This window comes from Talpa occidentalis, unplaced genomic scaffold (assembly GCF_014898055.3).
Source record: "Talpa occidentalis isolate TD23 unplaced genomic scaffold, MPIMG_talOcc4v2.1 talOcc4.13, whole genome shotgun sequence".
NCBI lineage: Eukaryota > Metazoa > Chordata > Mammalia > Eulipotyphla > Talpidae > Talpa > Talpa occidentalis.
In genome coordinates this window covers 98,693,183-98,715,458 of record NW_023601322.1, presented here as the reverse complement: position 1 = coordinate 98,715,458, position 22,276 = coordinate 98,693,183, and the positions used below count along the sequence as shown (strand labels likewise).

General features: G+C 41.1%; 1 protein-coding gene across 9 annotated transcripts in view; it reads left to right on the top strand.

Moving 5' to 3' along the window:
- The window catches only part of GSTCD (glutathione S-transferase C-terminal domain containing), a 104,278-nt gene that overhangs the window by 68,179 nt on the left and 13,823 nt on the right, over window positions 1-22,276 (top strand). For 6 of the 9 annotated variants that reach the window (XM_054694581.1, XM_054694585.1, XM_054694583.1 and 3 more), the window contains 4 exons: window positions 12,612-12,745; window positions 14,449-14,479; window positions 16,030-16,099; window positions 18,902-22,261. In XM_054694581.1, the coding sequence (XP_054550556.1) occupies window positions 12,612-12,745; window positions 14,449-14,479; window positions 16,030-16,099; window positions 18,902-19,056 (390 nt within the window). In that variant the 3' untranslated portion in view covers window positions 19,057-22,261. Of the gene's footprint in view, window positions 1-12,611; window positions 12,746-14,448; window positions 14,480-16,029; window positions 16,100-18,901; window positions 22,262-22,276 lie in introns of those variants that run through there. The other 3 variants (XR_005124790.2, XR_008551567.1, XR_008551568.1) reach the window with 3 other exon arrangements.

Genomic DNA, 22,276 nt, shown 5'->3' with positions numbered 1-22,276 from the left:
CCAAAAAAAAAAAAAAAGTTATTAAAAGAATAAATAAATAAAATCAAAGCAAAGACAAACACAATGGCAAATACAGATGCTAAACTCTTCAATAAAAAGACACAGAGTTGCAGCCTGGATTAAGAAACAAAACCCAACCTTTTGCTGTCTCCAGGAAACACATTTAGCTACAAAAGATAAAAATAGGCTCAAAGTTAAAGGATGGAAAACAATCCTACAAGCAAATGGACCAAAAAAGAAAGCGGGAACAGCTATACTTATATCAGATAAAACAGACTTCAAACTCAAAAAAATAAAAAGAGACCCCAATGGTCACTACATTATGATCAAGGGGACAATACTTCAAGAACAAATAACGCTCATTAACATATACTCACCAAATGAAGGAGCACCAAAATATATCAGACAACTGTTATCATCTTTGAAAACAGACATCAGAGAAAACACATACGTAGTGGGAGACTTCAACACACCACTACCAACAATGGATAGATCAACGAGACAAAAAATAAGTAAAGACACTAAAGCTCTAAATAAGGACCTAGAACATTTGGGCTTAACAGACATCTATAGAACACTAAACCCAAAAAAAACGGAGTACACATTTTTCTCAAACGCACATGGATCATTCTCCAGGATCGATCACATACTGGGGCACAAGACAAACATCAACAGATACACCAAGATTGAAATCATACCGACCATTTTTTCTGACCATGAAGGCATCAAACTAGAAATAAACCATAAAAAGAAGGCAAGGAACTATCCTACCTCATGGAGATTAAAAACCACACTACTGGAAGACCACTGGACTAACGAGGAGATCAAAGAAGAAATTAAAAAATTCTTTGAATTGAATGACAAGGAGGACACTAATATCCTAAATGTATGGGATGCAGCAAAAGCAGTAATAAGAGGAAAATATATAGCAATAGAAGCTCACATCAAAAAACAAGAAAGAACTCAAAGAAACAACCTAATCTCGAAGCTCAGAGATCTAGAAAAAGAACAACAAAAAAACCCCAAAACCAGTAGAAGAAAAGAAATAATAAAAACCAAAGCAGAAATAAATGAAATTGAAACTAAAAAAACAATCCAAAAGATCAATGAAACCAAGAGCTGGTTCTTTGAAAAAATCAATAAAATAGACAAACCCCTAGCCAGGCTCACAAAGGAAAAAAGGGAGAAAGCATAAATAAACAGGATCAGAAATGAAAGAGGAGAAATCACAACAGACACAGCAGAAATCAAAAGAATAATCAGTAACTACTATGAACAGTTATATGGAAACAAGTTCAACAATCTAGAGGAGATGGACAAATTCCTACAACTCTACAATCACCCAAAGCTAGATAAAGAAGAAATAGAACACCTAAACAGACCAATTACAAGCAGCGAAATTGAAATGGTAATCAAAACCTTCCAAAAACAAAAGCCCAGGACCTGATGGATTTACAAATGAATTCTACCAAAGATTCAGAGACGAATTAGTGCCTATCCTTCACAAACTCTTCCAAAAATTTGAGAAGGAAGGGATAATACCAAACACGTTCTATGAAGCCAACATTACACTAATACCAAAACCGAATAAGGACAACACAAAAAAGGAAAACTACAGGCCAATCTCCCTAATGAACACTGATGCAAAAATCCTCAATAAAATTTTAGCTATCAGAATCCAACAATGTATCCATAAGATAATTCACCACGACCAAGTAGGATTCATTCCAGGGACACAAGGATGGTTTAACATCCGAAAATCAATCAACGTTATCCAACACATCAACAAAAAGAAATATAAAAACCATATGATAATATCAATAGATGCTGAGAAAGCTTTTGACAAAGTGCAACACCCATTCATGATAAAAGCCCTTGAAATTCTTGGGATACAAGGAACATACCTCAACATCATAAAGGCCATCTATGACAAGCCAACAGCCAGTATCATCCTCAATGGTGAAAAGCTGAAAGCAATTCCATTAAGATCTGGAACAAGACAAGGATGTCCACTCTCACCACTGCTTTTCAATATAATACTGGAAGTCCTAGCCAGAGCAATAAGACAAGAGAAAGACATTCAAGGAATCCAAATAGGAAAAGAAGAAGTCAAACTATCACTATTTGCAGATGATATGATAATATACATAGAGAACCCCAAAATCTCCACAGAAAAACTAATTCAACTCATCAATCAATTCAGTAAAGTGGCAGGATACAAAATCAACACGCAAAAGTCAGTAGCCTTCCTGTACACAAACAATAAATCTGAAGAAGAAGAAATAAAAAAAACCATCCCTTTTATTATCGAAACAAAAAAAATCAAATATTTGGAATAAATCTAAAAAAGAGGTAAAGGACCTATACAAAGAAAATTATAAAACACTGTTAAAAGAAATAGAAGAAGACACAAAGAAATGGAAAGACATCCCCTGCTCATGGATTGGAAGAATAAACATTATTAAAATGGCCATCCTACCCAAAGCAATATACCGATTCAATGCTATTCCAATCAAAATTTCAATGTCATTCTTCAAAGAAATAGAACAATTATTGATGAAATTCATATGGAATCACCAAAAACCCCGAATAGCCAAAGCTCTCCTGAAAAAAAAAGAAGGGAATGGAGGCATCACACTCCCAGACTTCAAACTATACTACAAAGCCATAATCATCAAAACCGCATGGTATTGGAACAAGAACAGACATACAGACCAATGGAATTGAATAGAAAATCCAGAAATAAACCCACAGATTTATGGTCAACTAATCTTTGACAAAGGAGCAAAGACTATGCATTGGAGCAAAGAAAGTTTGTTCAATAAATGGTGCTGGGAAAACTGGGTCGCTACATGCAAAAGAATGAAGCTTGACCACTACCTCACACCATACACAAAAATCAACTCAAAATGGATTAAAGAACTAGACATAAGACCTGAAACCATAAAATACATAGAAGGAAATATAGGTGAAACACTACGTGATTTGCATATCAAAGACTTCTTTACAGACACATCACCCAAAGCAGTGATAGTGAAGGCAAAGATCAACAGCTGGGACTACATCAAATTAAAGAGCTTCTGCACAGCAAAAGAGACAATAACAAGAACAAAAAGAAACCCCACCAACTGGGAGAACATTTTTGCACCCAATACTAATGATAAAGGACTGATCACAAAAATCTGCAAAGAGCTGATGAGACTCAACAACAACAAAGAAAATAACCCATTCAAAAAATGGGCAGAAGAGCTAAAAAGAAACTTCTCTGAAGAGGAAATGCAAATGGCCAACAGACATATGAAAAAATGTTCAACATCACTTGTCATCAGGGAAATGCAAATCAAAACTACCATGAGATACCATCTTACACCAGTGAGAATGGCACATATTAAAAAAACTAGCAACAACAAATGTTGGCGAGGATGTGGAGAAAAAGGAACTCTCCTGTACTGTGGGTGGGAGTGCAAACTGGCCCAACCACTATGGAGAGCTGTGTGGAGATTTCTGGACCTACTAAACATAGAGCTTCCATAGGATCCAGCAATTCCACTCCTAGGTATTTACCCAAAGGACACAGAAACATCCATTCCAAAGAACACCTGCACCCCTATGTTTATAGCAGCACTATTTACAATAGCTAAGCTTTGGAAACAGCCCAAATGCCCAAAAATAGATGACTGGGTCAAGAAGATGTGGTACATATAAACCATGGAATATTACTCAGCATTCAAAAAAGATAAACACATGCAATTTACAGCAACATGGATGGCGCTCGAAGGGATCATGCTCAGTGAAATAAGCCAAAAAGAAAAAGAAAAATACCGGATGGTCTCACTCATAGCTGGAATCTAGAAAACTTAAATAAGGGATCAGGAAAATGAATAACTATAAGAAAGTGAAAATCAAAATCAACAAAAAACTATGAACTAGAGACACTTTTTGGGGGGTGGGGGCCGGGAGGGGAGGGATTGGGGTCAGAATGGGGCATGTGCAGTTGTATGGGGGAATATAAAAATAAAATTTATTATTTAAAAAATAAAATAAAGGGAAATGTACAGAAGACTGCTTGTGTAAGTGTACATTTTAAGACTGCTTTTAAAAAGATGTCTGTTATTGGGGCTTCCCCGGTGGCTCAGCGGTTGAGCGCTGGGTTGCGAAGCTGCCCGCGGCCTCTGCGGCGCCGGTTCTATCCCCGGCTGCTCCCCGGCCATCGGAGGAGGGTCCCACATGGCGCGCAGACCTCTCCTGCCGCCGCTGCTCCCCTCAGCAGTGTACTTCGGTCCTTCTGCCTGCTCTGCTCCCCGCTCTGGCTCTGGTGAATTCTCTCACCCTCCCGCGCTTCTGACTGTACACAGTGCATGTACAAACAAACAAATAAATAAATGAATAAAAATACATGCCTCTTAAAAAAAAATTTTTTACTGATCACCTGGCCGTCCAGGACACTGGCTATGAGAGAAAGGATGCTGCCATAAACACTGCTGTGTCGCTAGGGGTTAGGATGCTGCCTGGGTCGCTACCTCAGTCGGAAGGGTCCAAAGTTAAATTACTATGACTGAAAATATTTATAGCAGAAGAGCAGCAATTAATGTGGTAGAGGAAAGAAAATACTCCCCTCGGCCAAACAACTCCCGAAGTCCCTGCAGTCCCACGGAGGTGGCCTTGGTTGAGCTGAAGGGTGGCCTGTTGCCACTTGCCAGCAGATGGCCTAGTCATTCCACTGTTCACCGGGCATGGAAACTCTCCTTCATGAAGAAAAGCAGTTGGTAAGGGCTGCTTTTCCTTGCTCTTTTTTTTCTAGCAGAGATAATGTTTAAGTTTATTTCTCATTATTTTTTTGCTGGATTAAACAATTGACTAGAGGTGCTGATTTTAATATAACTCAGTGTAATCAATAAGGAAAGTGGATCCTGTTTCCTATATATGCCAAATCAGCCAGGAAGATCTACAGGGGTGGCATAGCAATACCATTGCCTCGGGGATACATGGATTTATCAGCATCCAGGAGTAAATGAGGCTCCTTCTTCTCCTCTAGACAACCTTACACGTCACTGAAGATATTATTCCACTTACTCCATTATACAAACTTTCCTGAAACTGAGTTTAAAAGAATTACTGAGGGCCTCCCCGGTGGCGCAGCGGTTGAGCGCTGGGTTGTGAAGCTGCCCGCAGCCTCTGCAGCGCTTGTTCAATCACTGGCTGCTCCCGGCCACCGGAGGAGGGTCCCACTAGCAAGCACTAGTGATTTCTCACACCTGAGCACTGAAACCTGCCTCCGTCCTCCTCCCGCCCTCCCCTCCCTCTCTGCTTCCCAGCCTTCCTGTCTTTGCCTCCGTGAACAAGCCAGAAGTAAGCGTGTAAGAGGAGTTAACTCTGGGCCTCCCCGCTGGCGCAGCGGTTGAGCGCTGGGTTGTGAAGCTGCGCTGCCAGCCTCCGCGGCGCCGGTTCGATCCCGGCTGCTCCCCGGCCACCGGAGGAGGGTCCCGCATAGCGCTCACTCCAAGGAACTCCAAGGAGAAAGCGCTAGTCATTTCTCACACCTGAGCACTGAGACAGGTCTCAGTGCTCAGGTGTGAGCACTGAGACCCTTCTCAGTCCTCCTCCCCTCTCTGCTTCCCTAACAAGCCAGATGTACGCGTGTAAGAGTAGTTACCTCTGGGCCTCCCCGGTGGCGCAGCAGTTGAGCACTGGGTTGCGAAACTGCCCGCAGCCTCTGCAGTGCCGGTTCGATCCCCGGCTGCTCCCGGCCACCGGAGGAGGGTCCCACATGGCGCGCAGCCCTCTCCTGCCACCCGCTGCTCCCCTCAGCAGTGCACTTCGGTCCTTCTGCCTGCTCTGCTCCCCGCTCTGGCTCTGGTGAATTCTCTCGCCCTCCTGCGCTTCTGACTGTACCCAGTGTATGTATAAATAAATAAGATGTCTGTTATTGCCATCTTGTCTAGTGTAGGATAAATAATCTTCCTAATGTGAAAACTTAATGTACACGATTATACTTTCTTTTTTTTTTAAAGATTTATTTATTTACACAAGCACTGTGTACAGTCAGAAGCGCGGGAGGGTGCTCAACTGCTGCGCCACCGGGGAGACCCAGATTATACTTTCTTGATCTAGTTTACAATGGGTATTAATACCCATACTCTCAAGCAGTATGACCAAAACTTTGTTTTCAAATAATACAGAAAGGGCTTTAACTATGGAAAAACTACAGTTTGCATTAAAAACCAAAAACTGTCTGTGCTGGATGATCTGCACATCAAAATATTTAAGTTAGATAATTCCAACTGTACCATTCACTCGCCTCAACCAGGTGATGAGGTACTGATTTCGAAACAGAACCAGTAAATACGTTCTATTTGTATATATTTTCAAATCTCAAAGCAATGTTTTTAGTCATCTGTATTAACTTTTTTCTCTTTTCCCTATAACACTGTTAATCATAATTGTTATGATTTATCAGTGCTCAGTGCTTAATCACAAGCTCACTTCTTAATCACAAGCTCACTTCTAGTTATATGTGTTAGTGTACAATTAGAAGCATGTGCAATTATAGACTGTAATTCAGTAACACTACTCATGAGTAATTTATATAGTCCTCATTTTTAAAGATAACGATCCTGAAAATCATGTATCTATAAGCACAATTTTATAGTCATGACTGCACAATGGAGGACTTCCCAGAAGAGGGCATTTCAACCTCTTCTCCCAGCCAAAGTCAGACACCCCTCTCCCCCACTCCCAAATAGCTAGAAGAATAAGGACCAGAAAAATCCTGCTTGATCGTTGATGAAAGTATGGTCAGCATCCTGGAACTTAAGCCATAATATATGTAGGCAAAAAAACAAATTGAAGAAAAGTGGTAAGAGAGCAAACTTAAGTGCATGAGGAGAGGGGTTGGCATGAGGCTCCCAGGAAGGAAGTCACTGCAGCTCACATAATTCCAGGGAACTGCAGGAACTTAGGATTCCAGAAACCTCAGAGGGAGCGCTTGAGGCAGGACTGAAGTCTCATTGAATTAAAAATATTACTTAGAGACCCAGATTCACACCCTGTCATGTGCAGACAGGTAATTTTCTTCCCAACTCCTGCAAGAGATGGGAAGTTTATTCTTTGAAGAACCTGAACCACAGCCATTCCTGGTATAGGGATAGCAGGCCTGAGCAGGGTGAGTGTGGTGTGGCACTCTGAAAAGAAGCACAAGTGAGAATCTGCATCTAAAGAATGGGTTGCTCCCTCCTTTCTACCCTTGTTTGCACTCAATTTCAGAACTTCAGAAACTAGAATCATTTCCTTAGTCAAAGAGACAAAGAGAGCCTCCTCTGCAGAATCAGAACTGTCCCCAGAGAAAAAATCTAAAGCTAAAAAGAAAAAAAGCAACTACCTGGTCACTAGGGAAACCCACCTGTCTTCATTTCAGCCTATCATTCAGAACTTCCTGCCTACTCTAATATGAACTGACAGCCCATGAACGTAGAAAACTTCCAGAACTTCCAAGATGACAAAGGGTGTCATTCAGGAGAGCAGACAAATTAGTGCACTCATGAAACAAAGCTAGAATGAAAAAGAAATGAACCATCAGAGAATAAAAAACAAGTTCCTAGAAACTAAAAACATGGTAACTATACACAATATAAGCAGAAAATCTAAAAAGATGAAGTGTAGGATGTCACCAGAAAAAATAGAATGACAACCAAAAATAAAAAAAGACAAAAATAGGGACTGGAAAGTAGCTTTTTAAAAAAATAAATTACATATTCAATCCAGGAATGTGTAATATTTCAATAATAGGAGTTCCAGAAAGAGAAGATGGTGGAGCGGAAAATATCAAAGGACTATTACAGGGAATTGTATAAATGAAGGATGTGGTTCTCTTGGTTGAAAAAACCCACTTGAAAAATGATCTAACCACACTTCTGGACATCAGCCTCAGAGATGTATTTAGGGATGCAAATCCAAGGCAAGAGAAACAAAAGCAAAAATAAGCAAATAGGGTTACTTCAAACTAAAAGTCATTTCTATCCAGAAAGAAACCATCACAGAAATAAAAAGGCAACCTACAGACTAGGAGAAGATACTTTCATAGCCCATGTGTTACAAGGGGTTCATGTCAAAATGTGTAAAGAACTCTTATAAGTCAACCACAAAAGTGCAAATATCACGATTAAAATATGAGCAAAAGACCTAATTGATACTTTTCTGAAGAAGACATTCAGATGGCCCACAGGCACATGAAGAAAATGCTCAGCATCAGTTAATTGTAAGGGAGATGGAAATCAAAGCCACAGTGAGATACCACCTCACACCTACCCTCACTGTTCAGCTCTCTCTGACTCTCTTCTGTCTCCCACCTGCCCTCCACCTGAGAAAGTTCTGTGCTTTCAAGGTCTGTGATTGTTAGGACTGAGCCCACCAAGCAATGCGGAATAATCTCGTTATGTGAAGGTCCTTAACCTTGTTACAACTGCAGAAGTTCCCAGTGGCCATGTCACAGGTGGGACATGCCGTCCTTGGGGGATCATTCTGCCTATCATACAACCCCGTCTCCTATTTTCCCTTGCAGTTTTATACCTATGTCATTTGTCCTTTAGAGTTTCTCATAGGGTGGACTTTGCTGAATGCACACCCAGTACAGTTTCACCATTACCGTGTTAATATAGAGCCTAGAAACTGCCAGTCGTCTCTAAACTGCCGAGGTCTAGTCAGGTTCAGGTTCCCTGTGGGTGCGGCTGTATTGTGGCTGGGGGTGGCTCTAACAAGCCTAACAATGGCTTCTGGTCTCAGGGGCCATTTCAGCAGCCTCCATGGTCAGTGCCCTCACTCCATTATTTCAGTACGTTTTGTGAAATAAAACGTACTGGGCGTACGTTTGGGCGTTCCAGCTTCATGTATTCCCCTTTATCAGCTATTCCGTTACTTGGAAGTAGAATTCACAGAGGAAAGGACAGATAAACTTGATTCTCTCCCTTTATTTTGTCTTCAAAGTGAGTTGGTTATCACAATGATTGGTTAGGTTTTTTTGAGTATGATTAATGACTCATCATTTTAGTGTTTGAAATACTTCAATCCATTGCTGTTATTTTTGTTCAAAGGTCCCCACCTTTGTTCAGGGGAGCTTCTTCTGGTTGGCCCCTGGGTCTTTTTGATGAGGATTCCGTGGTATTTGCTTTCAGGACTGAGGATGATCCAGTTCATCTGCTGCATTCCCTGCCATGTGTCAGACTTCAGCTCTTTTTCCACAGGGCTTCAAATTCCTTTCAGACAAAATGTTAATTTAGACCACAATCTAGGGACTAGGGATGATGATTGCTGTTGGTTTGGTCTTAGTTTGTAAAAGGCTTTTTAGTAGTCTGGGCCAGGCAATTTATTTTTAAACAAAATAATCATGAGTTCATATGATACATCTAATTTAAATTCAAGATGCTGGCATTTTAACTTAGCCTCATTTATCTAATATCTCTTCCTTCTTTCTCCTAGCTGAAAAAAAAAAAAAGTGGTTTCTTAATGACATCAGCATATTTTTTGTCTGCTTTATTCACAAAATTCACAGTAGAACCCTAAAAAATATACCAGCAATGGTTACTGAAAAAAGACAATTTTTACCATTATTTTTCATTTACTGGTATTTTCCATGGCTGTGTGTAGAGATGGTCCTCATTCCTCCTTGAAAGCTTCAGAGGACTCTGCTGTGTTGGTTCTACCAGGCCTCTGTCAGTGGGTAGATAGGTTATTTCCATTTTGTTATTTCAAATACTTCCTCAATGTATAAATCTTTTCATATTTTTGCTAGTATATCTCTTGGGTAGACACTTAGAAGTGATATCACATGCACTATTGGTACAGACCACTAAGTGCCCCCTCCATCAGGTTGTGATGTCAGTGTCTTCCCTGCAGCAAGTTATGATGGTGTCTGCCCCCCCCCCTCCATCCCAGTCTGCCCAGTAAATCCTTTTTTTTTTTTACCACTCTAATTGGTAATAAGTATCTTAATATATGTCAAATACTTTCTTGTGTGTAGTATTGAACAACTTGGGTTCAAGGGTTGTTTGCATTTTTTTGTTTCTGCATTGTCCACATCTCTTGCCCATTTTAATGTGAGATTACTGGGCATTTTCTTTCTTTTTGTAAGCCTATTATATATTAGAATATTAATCTTTTTTAATTCTTTAAGTTGTGACTCTTCCTTACTCAGTTTTCTTTCTAGTGATGATTTTTGGTGTTTTGCCATTTGGCAAGTTGTTGGTTTTTGCTTTTAAGTTTTACATTTGGATTTTCAGGCTCCCCTAAGTTATGCAGTAATTCATTCATGTTTTCACTTTTTCTTTAATCTTCTAATCCATTTATTTTTATGTGTGATAAAAGGGAAGGAGCTAAGTCTATTTTCCATGCAGCTGTGAGAGTAGGGCCACATCACTATTTAAAATGTCCTTTTCCCCTAGTGTTTTGAAGTGCTCCCCATGTCATATGTTAAGTGCCCACATTCAAATGATTGTTCATCTCTGGCTCCCTTCATTATTTGCCTGTTGTTTCTGACCTGCATTTGACAAATATGGAAAGTAGGAACCTATGATGCAATAAAACTGTTTAGATCTAAAATCCATCATGTAAATAGTCCTCAGATATAGTTGTTTTGTTTAAATGAGGAAAATAAACTCACCGTTTTGCATGTGGACATGGGAAGGTGAGCCTAAGTAAAGAGAGATTTATGAAAGTAAATTATCTCAACATGAACAGCCTTAAGAGGACTTTGAGGAGGAGCCACCTGATGGAAATGATGTGTGGGGATAGGGCTTTGGGCTCAGGACTCTGCCCCTCAGTGGTTGCTTTGTTTGGCTACAGTCTTAATTCCCGAGCCTTAGTTTCCTCCCTTCTAGAATGCAGTGAATGGACTATTTCAGGGCTCTGGTGAGCATAGATCTGCGTGCAGTCACCCAGCACAGCGCTGCTCTCGGAGTGGGAGTCTCCTCTCTCTGCCTGGGGGAAATGCAGCTATAATGTTTGCTTCAACTACTCATGAAAGTAAGGACTAGTTTGAGTTTTAATTGCAAAACCGAATCAGAGATGATCCGTAAAGGCTCATCACTCTCTCCTTGTTGTTCCACTCCCCTCACAGCAGCTTCCCAGGCTCCACTCTCAGAGTGGAGAGACAAGGTGCTCCCGGGCAGCCTTGAGTGGCTGACTCCATGCAGTCCATGTGGGCCTGGCAGCAGGGGAGACCCAGGAGAAGGGCTGAGAGCAGAGATCATGCCTTCTCTTCCCAGTACAGCCTTCTTTTCGACTTTCCAGTTCCAAAGGGAAATCTGACTTATCATGCCTCACACCCAGAAATTTCCAGAAAATCTTGTCGTCTTCACCCTGAAAGCCCCTCCCTACCCTGAAGTTGAGAGATCTTTCCCTTGAAAGGATAATTGAGTATACCTAGTACAGTAGAGTGTGTTTGTTCATTGAAGATGGAGAGGTGAGCATCTTTCAGGGCAAATGCTTCACTTTTCAGTCACCACATCTGCTTTTCCTTCATTGTGTCCTGTTGTGCTTAATTATTAGCCTAACAGTTTTCACGACAACCTACTTTAGATTGTAATAGAGTATACTTAAGCAATTTGTCATGAAAATATTTTAAAATTATTTTTAGTTATTGTTTTCATGAGCTAATTCCAACTCCAATTCATAATTTTAATCCTGTTTAAATAAATTCACTGAAAGTAGTTCAAGCAATTCATCATTCAATGTTAAAAATTGTTACTATGGGAAAAGGTGCTACATAAATATGATATGGTCCTTTTTTTTGATACAATTATTAGATTATTTTCATGCCACATTAAAAAAGTGTTTTCAGATGTATTTTTGTTTCATCTTTGTAAGAGCAGGATGATACAACCATATTTCTTTTTTTTTTTTTTTTTTTAAAGATTTATTTATTTATTTATATAAGCACTGGGTACAGTCAGAAGCGCGGGAGGGCGAGAGAATTCACTGGAGCCAGAGCGGGGAGCAGAACAGACAGACTGACGAAGTACACTGCTGAGGGGAGCAGCGGGTGGCAGGAGAGGTCTGCGCGCCCTGTGGGACCCTCACCCGGCGGCCAGGGATTGAGCCGGCACTGCAGAGGCTGAGGGCAGCTTCGCAACCCAGCGCTCAACCGCTGTGCCACCGGGGAGGCCCTACAACCATGTTTCTAACCACAAGTTATACTTGAGAAAACGGAGACTCAAAGAAGTTAAATTTTAAGTGCCCCAGGATCACATGGGCAACTGGAGTTCTGGGCTAGTAGTTATTTCAGACCTGGTTTTCTTGCCACAATGCTACAACAGAACTAAATTTGTGGTCAGCAGGAGTGCTAATATTAAACTTTCTGCATTTAACATCACATCAGATTTGCTATTGAATGACTCTTATGCTCCTTTAGCAATGTTCCATTTGTAACCTTTCAACTTTGCTTAATTTCCTTAACAAATATGACTTGCTAACTAGTCCTCTGGTTTGCCCAAATAAGAGTAAAGCATTATAGAATAACATTCTGGTCATGGGAAACCCCTGAATCAAACTTTTTTTAAAATGGCTCAGCAGCCACCCTGTGAGGGCTGGGCGCGGTGCTGAGGTCTGGCCTTGTCTTCCAGGTGGCGCTGCATGCGTGTGGAGTGGCCACGGACATGGTGATCGAGCACTGCATCCAGACTCGTGCCGCCTTCGTGGCATGCCCTTGCTGCTATGGTTTCATCCAGAACACCTCCAAGTTTAATTTTCCAAAAAGGTAAAATGCAGTATTCTACCTAAGACTGCCGTGTGGAATTACACCTATGCATGAGACTTGTTTCATGCAAAGTTACAAGGAGGCTCTGGTTTTGAGCTCGTTCCCTCTTTCCACGATGGCAGGTATTGGTGATAAGTTGTATCAGGAAGCGAGGCTCTCTGTGCCACATGTGTGCCTAATCTCTCTTGGACCAGTTCTTGCTGCATTTTGGAAGCGAGCCTGCCAAGGAGTTGGCCTCCTAGAAGTCTGCCTGCTTCGCTCGCCTCTGGGCACTTCAGAGTGCAGCTATAGCTATCCTCTGGTAGGCAATTTATAGTGAATGCTTTTTGCCTACAAAAAATGGGAATTGTAACAGTCACTACCTCAAGGCTTGTGTGGAAATTAAATGACATATGCAGAGCACTCAGAAAGGCCTAGAGCAAGCCGTCAGCAGATGGGAGCTGTCACTCTTTACAGAGGCAGAAGTAGTGCTTCAAAGTTCTGCCCAGTGGGTCTTGATCAGCCTGCAAGCTCCCAGCCATCCTCCCAGCCCTCCTCCTCCCACACAGAAGAGGGTGGTATGCTCCTTCCCTCCCTTAGCTCAGCCTTGGAGGGCCTCACGGCGTTCGTGTTCATGGAATTTACTCTGATTCATCACTACTGAGAATCAGGCCGGTGTTTTAATTCTAGCATAGATGCGCTGTGTTAGTTTGGGGAAGTCTGTCCTGAAACGTGTCAAAAAAGACCTCTTTATCAGTTACAGCATTACTTTTAAGAAACTTTAGAAGACTTCCATTCAAATTTATATTTCAAGACTCCTAAGTAACAAAGGATAAATAATAACCATTTTCTTTGTCTTTCATTGTGTTCTTCTTTACCATAATTTGGATCTAATTGAGAGGAAACCAAGGGACCTATTGGAAAGTAAAATAGAATTTGAGGCTTATTTAATAAGTGAAATCTCATTTTATTCTAAAACTACGTAGATAAAGTGTATGTTTTACAACTGTCCAAGAAATGTGCAAGTCTAACACTGTAAGGAATCTTAAGAATGTTGATTTGAGTTGTTCAGTCTGTGGTCTGACTTAACTGATTTTCAAGTCTTAATTTTTATCTCTCACTTTTTCACATCCTTGTAAATTTACTAAAGCACACAGGCCACTATTCCCCTGCTCTCATCACCCCAAGACCTGAGTCTACTGAAAGAACTCCAACTAACCAATCCCAGGCTTGCTTGCCCACCTTCCCACGGAAACCAAAATAAAGGCTCTTGCTGGTCTTAGCCTGCTCCCTGGGCTTCCAAGCAGCCCTGCCATGTCATCTTTTGGGTCTGCCAGGCACAGTGTGCCCCTCCACTTGGAACCCGAGCAACAAACTTTTCTAAGGCAAAGTCTCCTCTTATGTTTACCTCACCTGTCTGAAGAACAATAAAAGGTTGCTTGTTAAACACCTCGATCTGGTGCTTCCATGTAGGGGAGAGCAGAGTGGTTCACTTTTCTATTGGGGTAAACAATATTTGAAAGAAGTTCTTTAAAATTAATAACATACTATTGTATGCTTTTTTTTTTTATAAAGATGTTTCAAACTAGCATAGTTTTCAGTTCAGGATACTATACTCTTCAGATAAAACACATCTTGTTTATAATTTAGTTTCTTCAAGACCCTTTACTCTTAATATTTAGTATTTGAAATGATAAGTAATTTCTTTTTCTTTTCTATTTCAGTGAACAATTCAAGAAAATTTTATCATACAAGGTAACCTTGGAAAGATCTAGATGTCTTCCTAGTAGACCTTTTATCCCTTCTTTATGTTTTTCAATCCCAAGTTGCTAGTAAATAATCTATAGTTATATTTAAATTGCTCATGAACATATGAGTTCTTTTTTCTTGACAAATCAGGATGACTTTTCAGGTAGCTGCCAAGATTTATGAAAGGCCTAAGCATTTACCCTACATGGAAGCTAACACACTGGGCTGCCAGTTTCATGGATGCCAGCTTCATGGAGAAATACATAATCCCATAGGCGTTGATAAGTTAGTATGAAGTTGTTACCCACACAGGGACACCTCAGTTCATGTCACCGCTGCAGTATGACTCTTAAACACCCACCTCCTACCCACGTCTCCCTCTGGAGAGGAGAGGAGCTGAACAAGTATTCATGTGGCCATCCCCCAACCAGGACTTCTCTGGTCTTTACCGACTGGATTAAAAGTTTCATGGCTCGTGGAAATAATAGGTTTGTTGAAAAGCATGAGGGCCCTAGATAGTTTGTTTTCTCTCGCAAGACTTGGCCAATAAAGCAGAAAATGAATTGAAAAATAAAAACTCCATCTGTAGTCATCTCTCCTTGAGTAGTGCTAGGTGAAGCAAACTCTGACGATATTGTCTAGAAAAACCTAGGAATGGGAAGGAGTTAAGGCACAGCTTACCTGAGTGAAAAAGAATGTAAATTTCCAGGAGTCAAAGGGAGGGCACCCAGGTTCCTCAGAGAGCTGAACATCTCTCCCACACCCCCAAAAACTGGCAACCAGTCCCTTGATGGTCTTGGGTGATTATTCCACAGAGAAGTCTTAATCTCTTGTGTACTCAAGGTTGACATCACCAGGAGGAGGGCTGACAGGTGGAACTAAGGGTGCTACATGACCAAATATCTTGAGGTACACTTAGGTGTTTTCTCCACAGTACAGCTTATCTGCCTCACCTTTATGGGACACCTCCTGTGTGCCTCTCCTTTCAAAAGTTAACGTCTGCTGGGGAGAACACACAAATAATTCCAATATTTGGCAAGAATTAACAGTACAGGAGAAACGGCAGCTGTGGTGGTCTCCACGTACCCCAGCAGAAAGTGAGCCTTCATTCACAAACAGCGTGAGGACCCAGGCGTGCTTTGTCTGGCCCTTTCTTCAAATCATGCTTCCCGGGCCTCTGCTGCTGTAAAGAAAATCCTCTTTGAAAGTCTTCGTGCCACGTTGCTGAGATTCAAATTGTACTGAAAGAAAATAGAAATAATTTTAGGTTGTTTAGTTTGAATGATTAAAATAACAAAATGGAGCCATATTTTGAATAAAAGCGATTGGCTGAGTGGCTGAGGGTCTTACGTGTCTGTCCTAAAAGCTGCACCTGCAGAGTAGTGCACTTGATGGGGGATGTCAAATCCCATTTTCTGCAATCGTGCTCCTTTGAAAAATGCTCTTGTGTAGCTTTTTCCAGTCAAACAGTGTCAAGCTCCAAAAAAATTAGGTCTTTTTTGTTTTTACAATTTTGAAGTAGCAGGTGAAAATATGTTCTGTTGCTTTTCTTTTAGGAACACATGATTCTGTGCAGATTTGCAGATCAGACAGCTGTCCAGCTTCCACCCCAACGAAGGCTCATAGGTACGTGTGTCACCAGCCGCTCTGAGTAGGGTCTGTCCAAGCTGCCTCAGAGTGAATGGGGCCACTCGTGTGGGAAAACTGGTCCATTTATCAACAAGAAACTGAAGTTTGTTTTTCCCAGAAACTTAAGCCATACTGAAAAGGACTTTGTAACTATAACAACATTTTATCCCATTTTTTGTTAACATTAATACTTTTAAATACATTTTCAATGTTTGTACATTGAGTAGAGTTATTATGTTAAATCTCTTTTTTATTCTGAAGAACAAACTGCAGGTTAAATCAAAAGCCACAGGAGAAAATGATAAAAATGGAAAAATCAACTCTGCCTGCCAAAATTGATACATTAAGAAATGTATAAACAGGGACCGCAATCTTTCTTTCTTAGGGAAAAAACTGTACTTATGTATTATTAATCATAGACCTATTTATTTGACATTTGTAACATGAAACATTACCTAAATTGGTAGACCTAAAATAGCATTTAGAGTTTATTAAGTGATGAATTAATCCAAGATTTTGCTTTGTAAGGACTCACGTTTGGAAGGATAATGGCAACTCAGAGTTGCACATTTTAGCACTAAGCTGAGTGCTCTCCACCCACCCTCACTCAGCTCTCCTGGACCCCGCAGGGGCATGCACTGTGCACTATTCAGCTAAGTGACTGGCCCCCAACTTGCCCAGGCCCTTCAGCTGCTGGCTGAGAGTGCCATGCTGTGCACCCAAATTTCCTTAATTCTACACAGGAAGTTCTTACCTGCTTTGCAGTCCCTGCCCCCAGGGGTGGCATCACATCACTGGAAGATTAGGTCTTAAAACTAGGGTCTAAAAGTCCAGTCAAAACTAATCTTAAAAATGTAGAGAGGTCCCACCTTGGAGATCACCATTTAATGCCAGAAACAGTTTGCTGTTTCCCTGACTGGGCATCAGATGCAGTAACTAATTCGCATTCAGGGACCATGAGGTATGAGAGTTCATTACTCTGAACTCTGGCATCAAAGTCAGCGTAATAAGGTGTGCATGCTTGGAGAGGCCTTTGAGACCTAAAGGCTAAGGGAACAAGTGAATCCTTCTCTTTCTCACACCCTGGAGCATAAACATACAAGAAGCTTGCTCTTGCCTTTATGCAGCTCCTCTTTCTCCCTCTCTTTCTAGCCTCCTGCCCCGACACAACACTTTGAGTTAGTCAAACTTACGTTTGAATGTACAGAGGCGTCTTACCTCTGAGGTGTACTCTATGTGTAGTTCCCCCACACTCAGTGGGGAGATGGGGTTGTGGTCTGGGTGTGCATGAGCAAGCTTTCAGGCAACAGAAGGGAGTGGCTGGAGGGGAGGAGGCACAGCCCTTGGCAGGGGCCCTAGCAGGAGGGGAAATCAGGTTCCACCAAAGTCCTGGACCCTCAGATGTCCTCATCTGTACTTTATAAGGCTCTGCTTTTGTTCTGTGCACATTTTAGGAGGCTTCCCAAGCTCCGAAAGGTAGGATCAGCAACAACTGAGTTTCAGTTGTAAAGATACTTCTTTAACATGTGAAAACTTGAGATTCTTCTGTGTAATGGAAAAGGGGAAATTAACTAGCCTGGGCTCAAAGCCAAGGGGAAATGTGCTGCAGGGGGGGGACTGAAGGAATGCAGGGAGCCCACTCTGACAGTTGCCTTGCAGAGTGAAAAGCAGAGGGGAGCACCTACACATGTCCTCAAGAAAGAACAGAGCTCTAAGGAAAAGCCACGTCAACCACTGGGCTGTTGAGGGGGCGCAGCCGAGGGAGCCCCCGTGGAATCCGAGGCATCTCTTTATCACTCTGACACAGTTCATCTTCTGGGGCTCAGGTCCTGTTAAGGAAAATATGCAGAGTAAACATTCCACATCTGAAATCAGCCTTGCCATTTCTCACCTACTGATGCTACCTTCCTTTGCTTTTCTGTGTGGCTCCTTCTGTCATCCGCAGAAGAACATTTCTAGCTCAGTAGTCTGTCATCACTTCTGAAGCTGTTGTAGTTTAGCAGTTTCTGCTGACATTCAAATCATTTAAAAGTAATGTTTAGGCATCATTGTAGGTACTGAGGAAAATGGAATGCAGTTCTACCTAGTTAGAAACCTTGTCCAAGAACCTGGAAAGTTCACATCTTGGATTTAAAGTAATTGAAAGTAGCTTTGAATATATATTCCAGTCCCAGTCATTTCTTTCCCCTGAGCAACTTTTGAAAGAGAAGTTTGGATTTGTCAAAGGAACACAACTGCTTTGCTTGCCAGTCAGGTTTCTGCTTTTGTTTTCCAGCGACTATGAAGGAAATTGAATATCATTATTTCACTGGGTACCAAGCTCTGGAAGTCAAGATATTGTCACACTCGATCACCCATCCTCCTCAGATGATCAGCACTCATTGGAGCGCTTTCTGAAATACGTTTCCTTTCTCATTTCTTCAGGTGCAAAATAGAACATGTCTCTTAGGTGCCTTCTTGTTAGCAGCTTAGTGTAGCTATTCTTAAAGACAGTTGCTTTTTTCTCTCCCCACAGTATCACAGAGAATGTGATTTCATCGAGCATGCAGAGGACAGGTCTTAAACTAGATTTTTAACCAAGGTGGGAAATGCATTTTCAGTCTTTGAGATTTACTTAAAATGCATTTGGAAAGGTTAGCATTCTTTAAATTTTCAGCAGACACAAATGTGTAAATGTGAGATACTTGTACTCATCCTCTCTGTAGTGATCAGCAGTTCACTCCCTAGCACTCGTAGGTGCTGTCCCCGCGTGTCCCCCAGAAGGCAGGCTGTCTCATGATGCATGTCACCGCCTTTCAGGAAAGCAGTGCATGTGCCTGGTGGATCTGGATCGAGCCAGAGCTGCGGAAGAGCGAGGCTACACCGTGCAAGTGATCTCCATGGAGCCGGAAAGCTGCTCTCCCAAGAACAACTTGATTGTGGGCATCCCTGTCGAGAAGGGGACAGACATCTGAGTGCCTTCCGTCTCCAGGATGAAAGCCGTGTGTGCTCCAGGTTCTTGGCACGATTGGGAACCAGCATCTGCCTTGAGCCTGCTGTGCTCAGGAAGGAAAGTGGCAGGAACATTGTGGAAGAAAGGTTGCTTGCACAGCATCGCAAATGCTCTTAGTGTGTGATTAAAGGAGGTGTTTTTCATGGCGAAAAGCCCCTGATGTCTCAGCTGCCACAGACTCCTCCTCACTCTGGAGGCCTCATCACTGGAATAACAATTCCCTTCTCAGTTTACAGCTTTGCTTCCCTTGCCAGTGTAAGGTCCAGTTCTTGAAGCCTTTCTAATCATTTTAATATTCCAGTGGAGACCAAAATTAGATTCTGTGGGGTTTGTTTTTTATATTTTTAATAATTTTACTTTTCTATGATTTTTTAAAAAAAAATCGAGTCAGGTAATTACAGTACAGTTAAATTTTTAAGCCAGGGTGAGTTGGATTTGTATATCATTTTGTAGACTCTAATATATTTCCCATAAATTATCAAGTAAGATGATCACTAGTTCATACTTTTTATATGAAGACAGTATAAAATAATTGCAGTCAATTTCCCATATCTGGGAGCATGAATTTGGACAAAAGTTATAACTAATCTAAAGATACATTAATTCAAGCCTCCAAATAATTGCTGAAGATCCTTTATTTTCAAGACCTTGGTCTACATGCTTTTGAGGATACAATGAAAGGTTGCAAGAGATACGTGTCTCTGTGGAAGTAAATCATGTAGGAAAAAAGGGATTAAAGAATTTCTTAAGTTCTTTATCTCATAATGGAACTTGGTCACAGGCTTTGTTTTTCAGCTATCAGTCATATTTTTTACTTATTTTTTTGGTCAAACTTAACTTGGCATAACTTGAAGGCGGGAGGAGTATAGACTGTAGAAGCATATTTGAGTAGTTCTCCCTGCCTATATTCTCATTCTGTGAGCCAGTTTTTAAAGAGGTGGCATATATCTTCCTTGCATGCTGCTCACCACCTCACTTTCCTCCTCCGGTCATTCCATTTGAGAGATTTGTTTTGTTGTTGATGATGTGTACAACTACTGTGTGACAGGGGCCATGAGGAGAAAGGACTTATAAATAACTCCTTCATTGTTGTGAGTTAAAATATGGAGATAATTTATAAAGGGGATGGGAGTTTGAAGTCTTGTTTTCTCGGATAAAATTTAAGAAAACAGTTAACCATGAGCCCTATTTTTGTCCTTCAACCTGTAGACACAGAATGCTGCTGTTTGATCCTGGACGTCTTTTTTTTATTGAGGTATAACTTACAGACACTAAAATCATGTATTTTTAAGCTTGAGAAGTTTTGACGCCCATGCAAACACCATCAGCAGAAATCAGATGTAGAGTATTTCCATACCCCAGAAAGTGCCTTTGCCTCCCTTTCTACTCATTTCACCTTCTCCCCCTCTGATTTCTATTACCATACATCTGTTCTGCCTGTTTTTATCTTTTGTATAAATGAAATAATTTGGTATGTAGTCTTTTGTGTCTGACTTTTTGTGCTCAACATAGCACTTTTGAGAAATAGCCAGGATGTTATATGTATCAATAGTTTCTTCTTACTTCTCACTAATATTCCAACACACAAATTCATCAAGATGTTTTATCCATTCTCCTGTTGATATTTATTTGGATTGTGTCCACTTTGGGGGTACTAGGAATAAGACCTATGACTTCTAGTACAGTCTTTTTGTGGACATATGTTTTCATTTCTCTTATATAAACGCGTCATAGTAGAATTGCTCCATCATCGAGTAAAGGAATGTCGCTTGCCAAACAGTCTACCAAAAGAGTGCCATTTTCTGTTCCCACCAGCAGTGGTGTAAAGTCCTAGATCTTTACCCCCTCACCAGCATTTGCTGTCGCTGCCCTTCATATTTTAGCTACAGTGGTGGTTGTGAGTGGTACCTCTGATGGATTTAGTTTCTTTCCTGTGAACCATCATTTTCATGTCACTTGCTTATCTTTAAAATTACATTATTTAGGATTTTGTAGTTGTTTATTTATAAGAATTTTCTATTCTGGTTTTGAGTCCTTTGGCAGATATATTGGGTTGTCGGAAAAGTCATGACGCATTTTTGCTTGAAAAACAGAAAAACTTTTCTGACAACCCAATATGTATATAAGGTCTTTAACTTATGACAGTTTGACTTACCTTTTTTTTTTTTTTTTTTTTGACTTTGCAGTGGCGCAGAAATCATGTACGTTCTGTAGAAGCCATGCTTTGAATATTGAATGGGGGTCATTGCCAGGGCTATATAGGCAATACATAGGCCAGTGGCCACAGCTCCCCGCCAGCCCCCAGATTATGTGGGGAGCGACCAATCCTCTAGAGTGTGTGTGTTCCCAGTGTCTTTGTATATCTTGCTGTGTGTTGCTGCCTCCCTTCTGGTCTACAATACACCCATCTTTGTCTCCTGCTTCTGGTGAGAAGAGGTGGAAGATATTACTATTGAAACTCAATCCAAGTGAAAGCTAATGTGAGTGTTTTAAGCACATTAGGCTGGCCGGGCTGAGCCATGACATGTTCCAGAGGGTCGGTGTGCTACATGCATATTCAGCTGATCGTATTTTTGGCCCATAGTGGTTTATGACATAGCCCTATTTTAAGTCGAGCAGCACCTATACGTGGAGAATTTTTTTCCTAGTCTGTGACTGACTTGTTTTCATAATGACCATTTTAATTTTCATGTAGCCTCAATAATCTTCTATGGTTACTATTTTGTGTGTACTCTAATAAATCTTTATCAACCCTGAGGTTTTGAAGGTTCTTCTGGTGATTTCTTCTAGGAGATTTAATGTTCCTTACTTTTTATGTCTAAGTCTATGATCCATCTCAAATCAGTATTCTCTTTTAGGGACAACTACGCTTTGAGGAATGGACACTTGTTTCAGCACCATTTGTTTGAAAACCTTTCCTCTCCCCTTTCACATTACTGGTGGTGCAGGGGTTAAATTCTCAGTGCTATCAAACTATCTCCAGCCACTGCATCCTGAGTTTGATTCCTGGCCAGGGAGCTGACCCACATGGTGCAGCAGACCTCCCCTGTCTTGTCTATTGCTCCCCTTAGCGGTGTATTTCAGTAGATCCTCCTGTTCTGTTCCCTACTCTGTCTCTAGTGAATAGTCTCACCCCCCGCACCTCTGGCCTATACTCTAGTTCTTGTATGCATAAATAAATA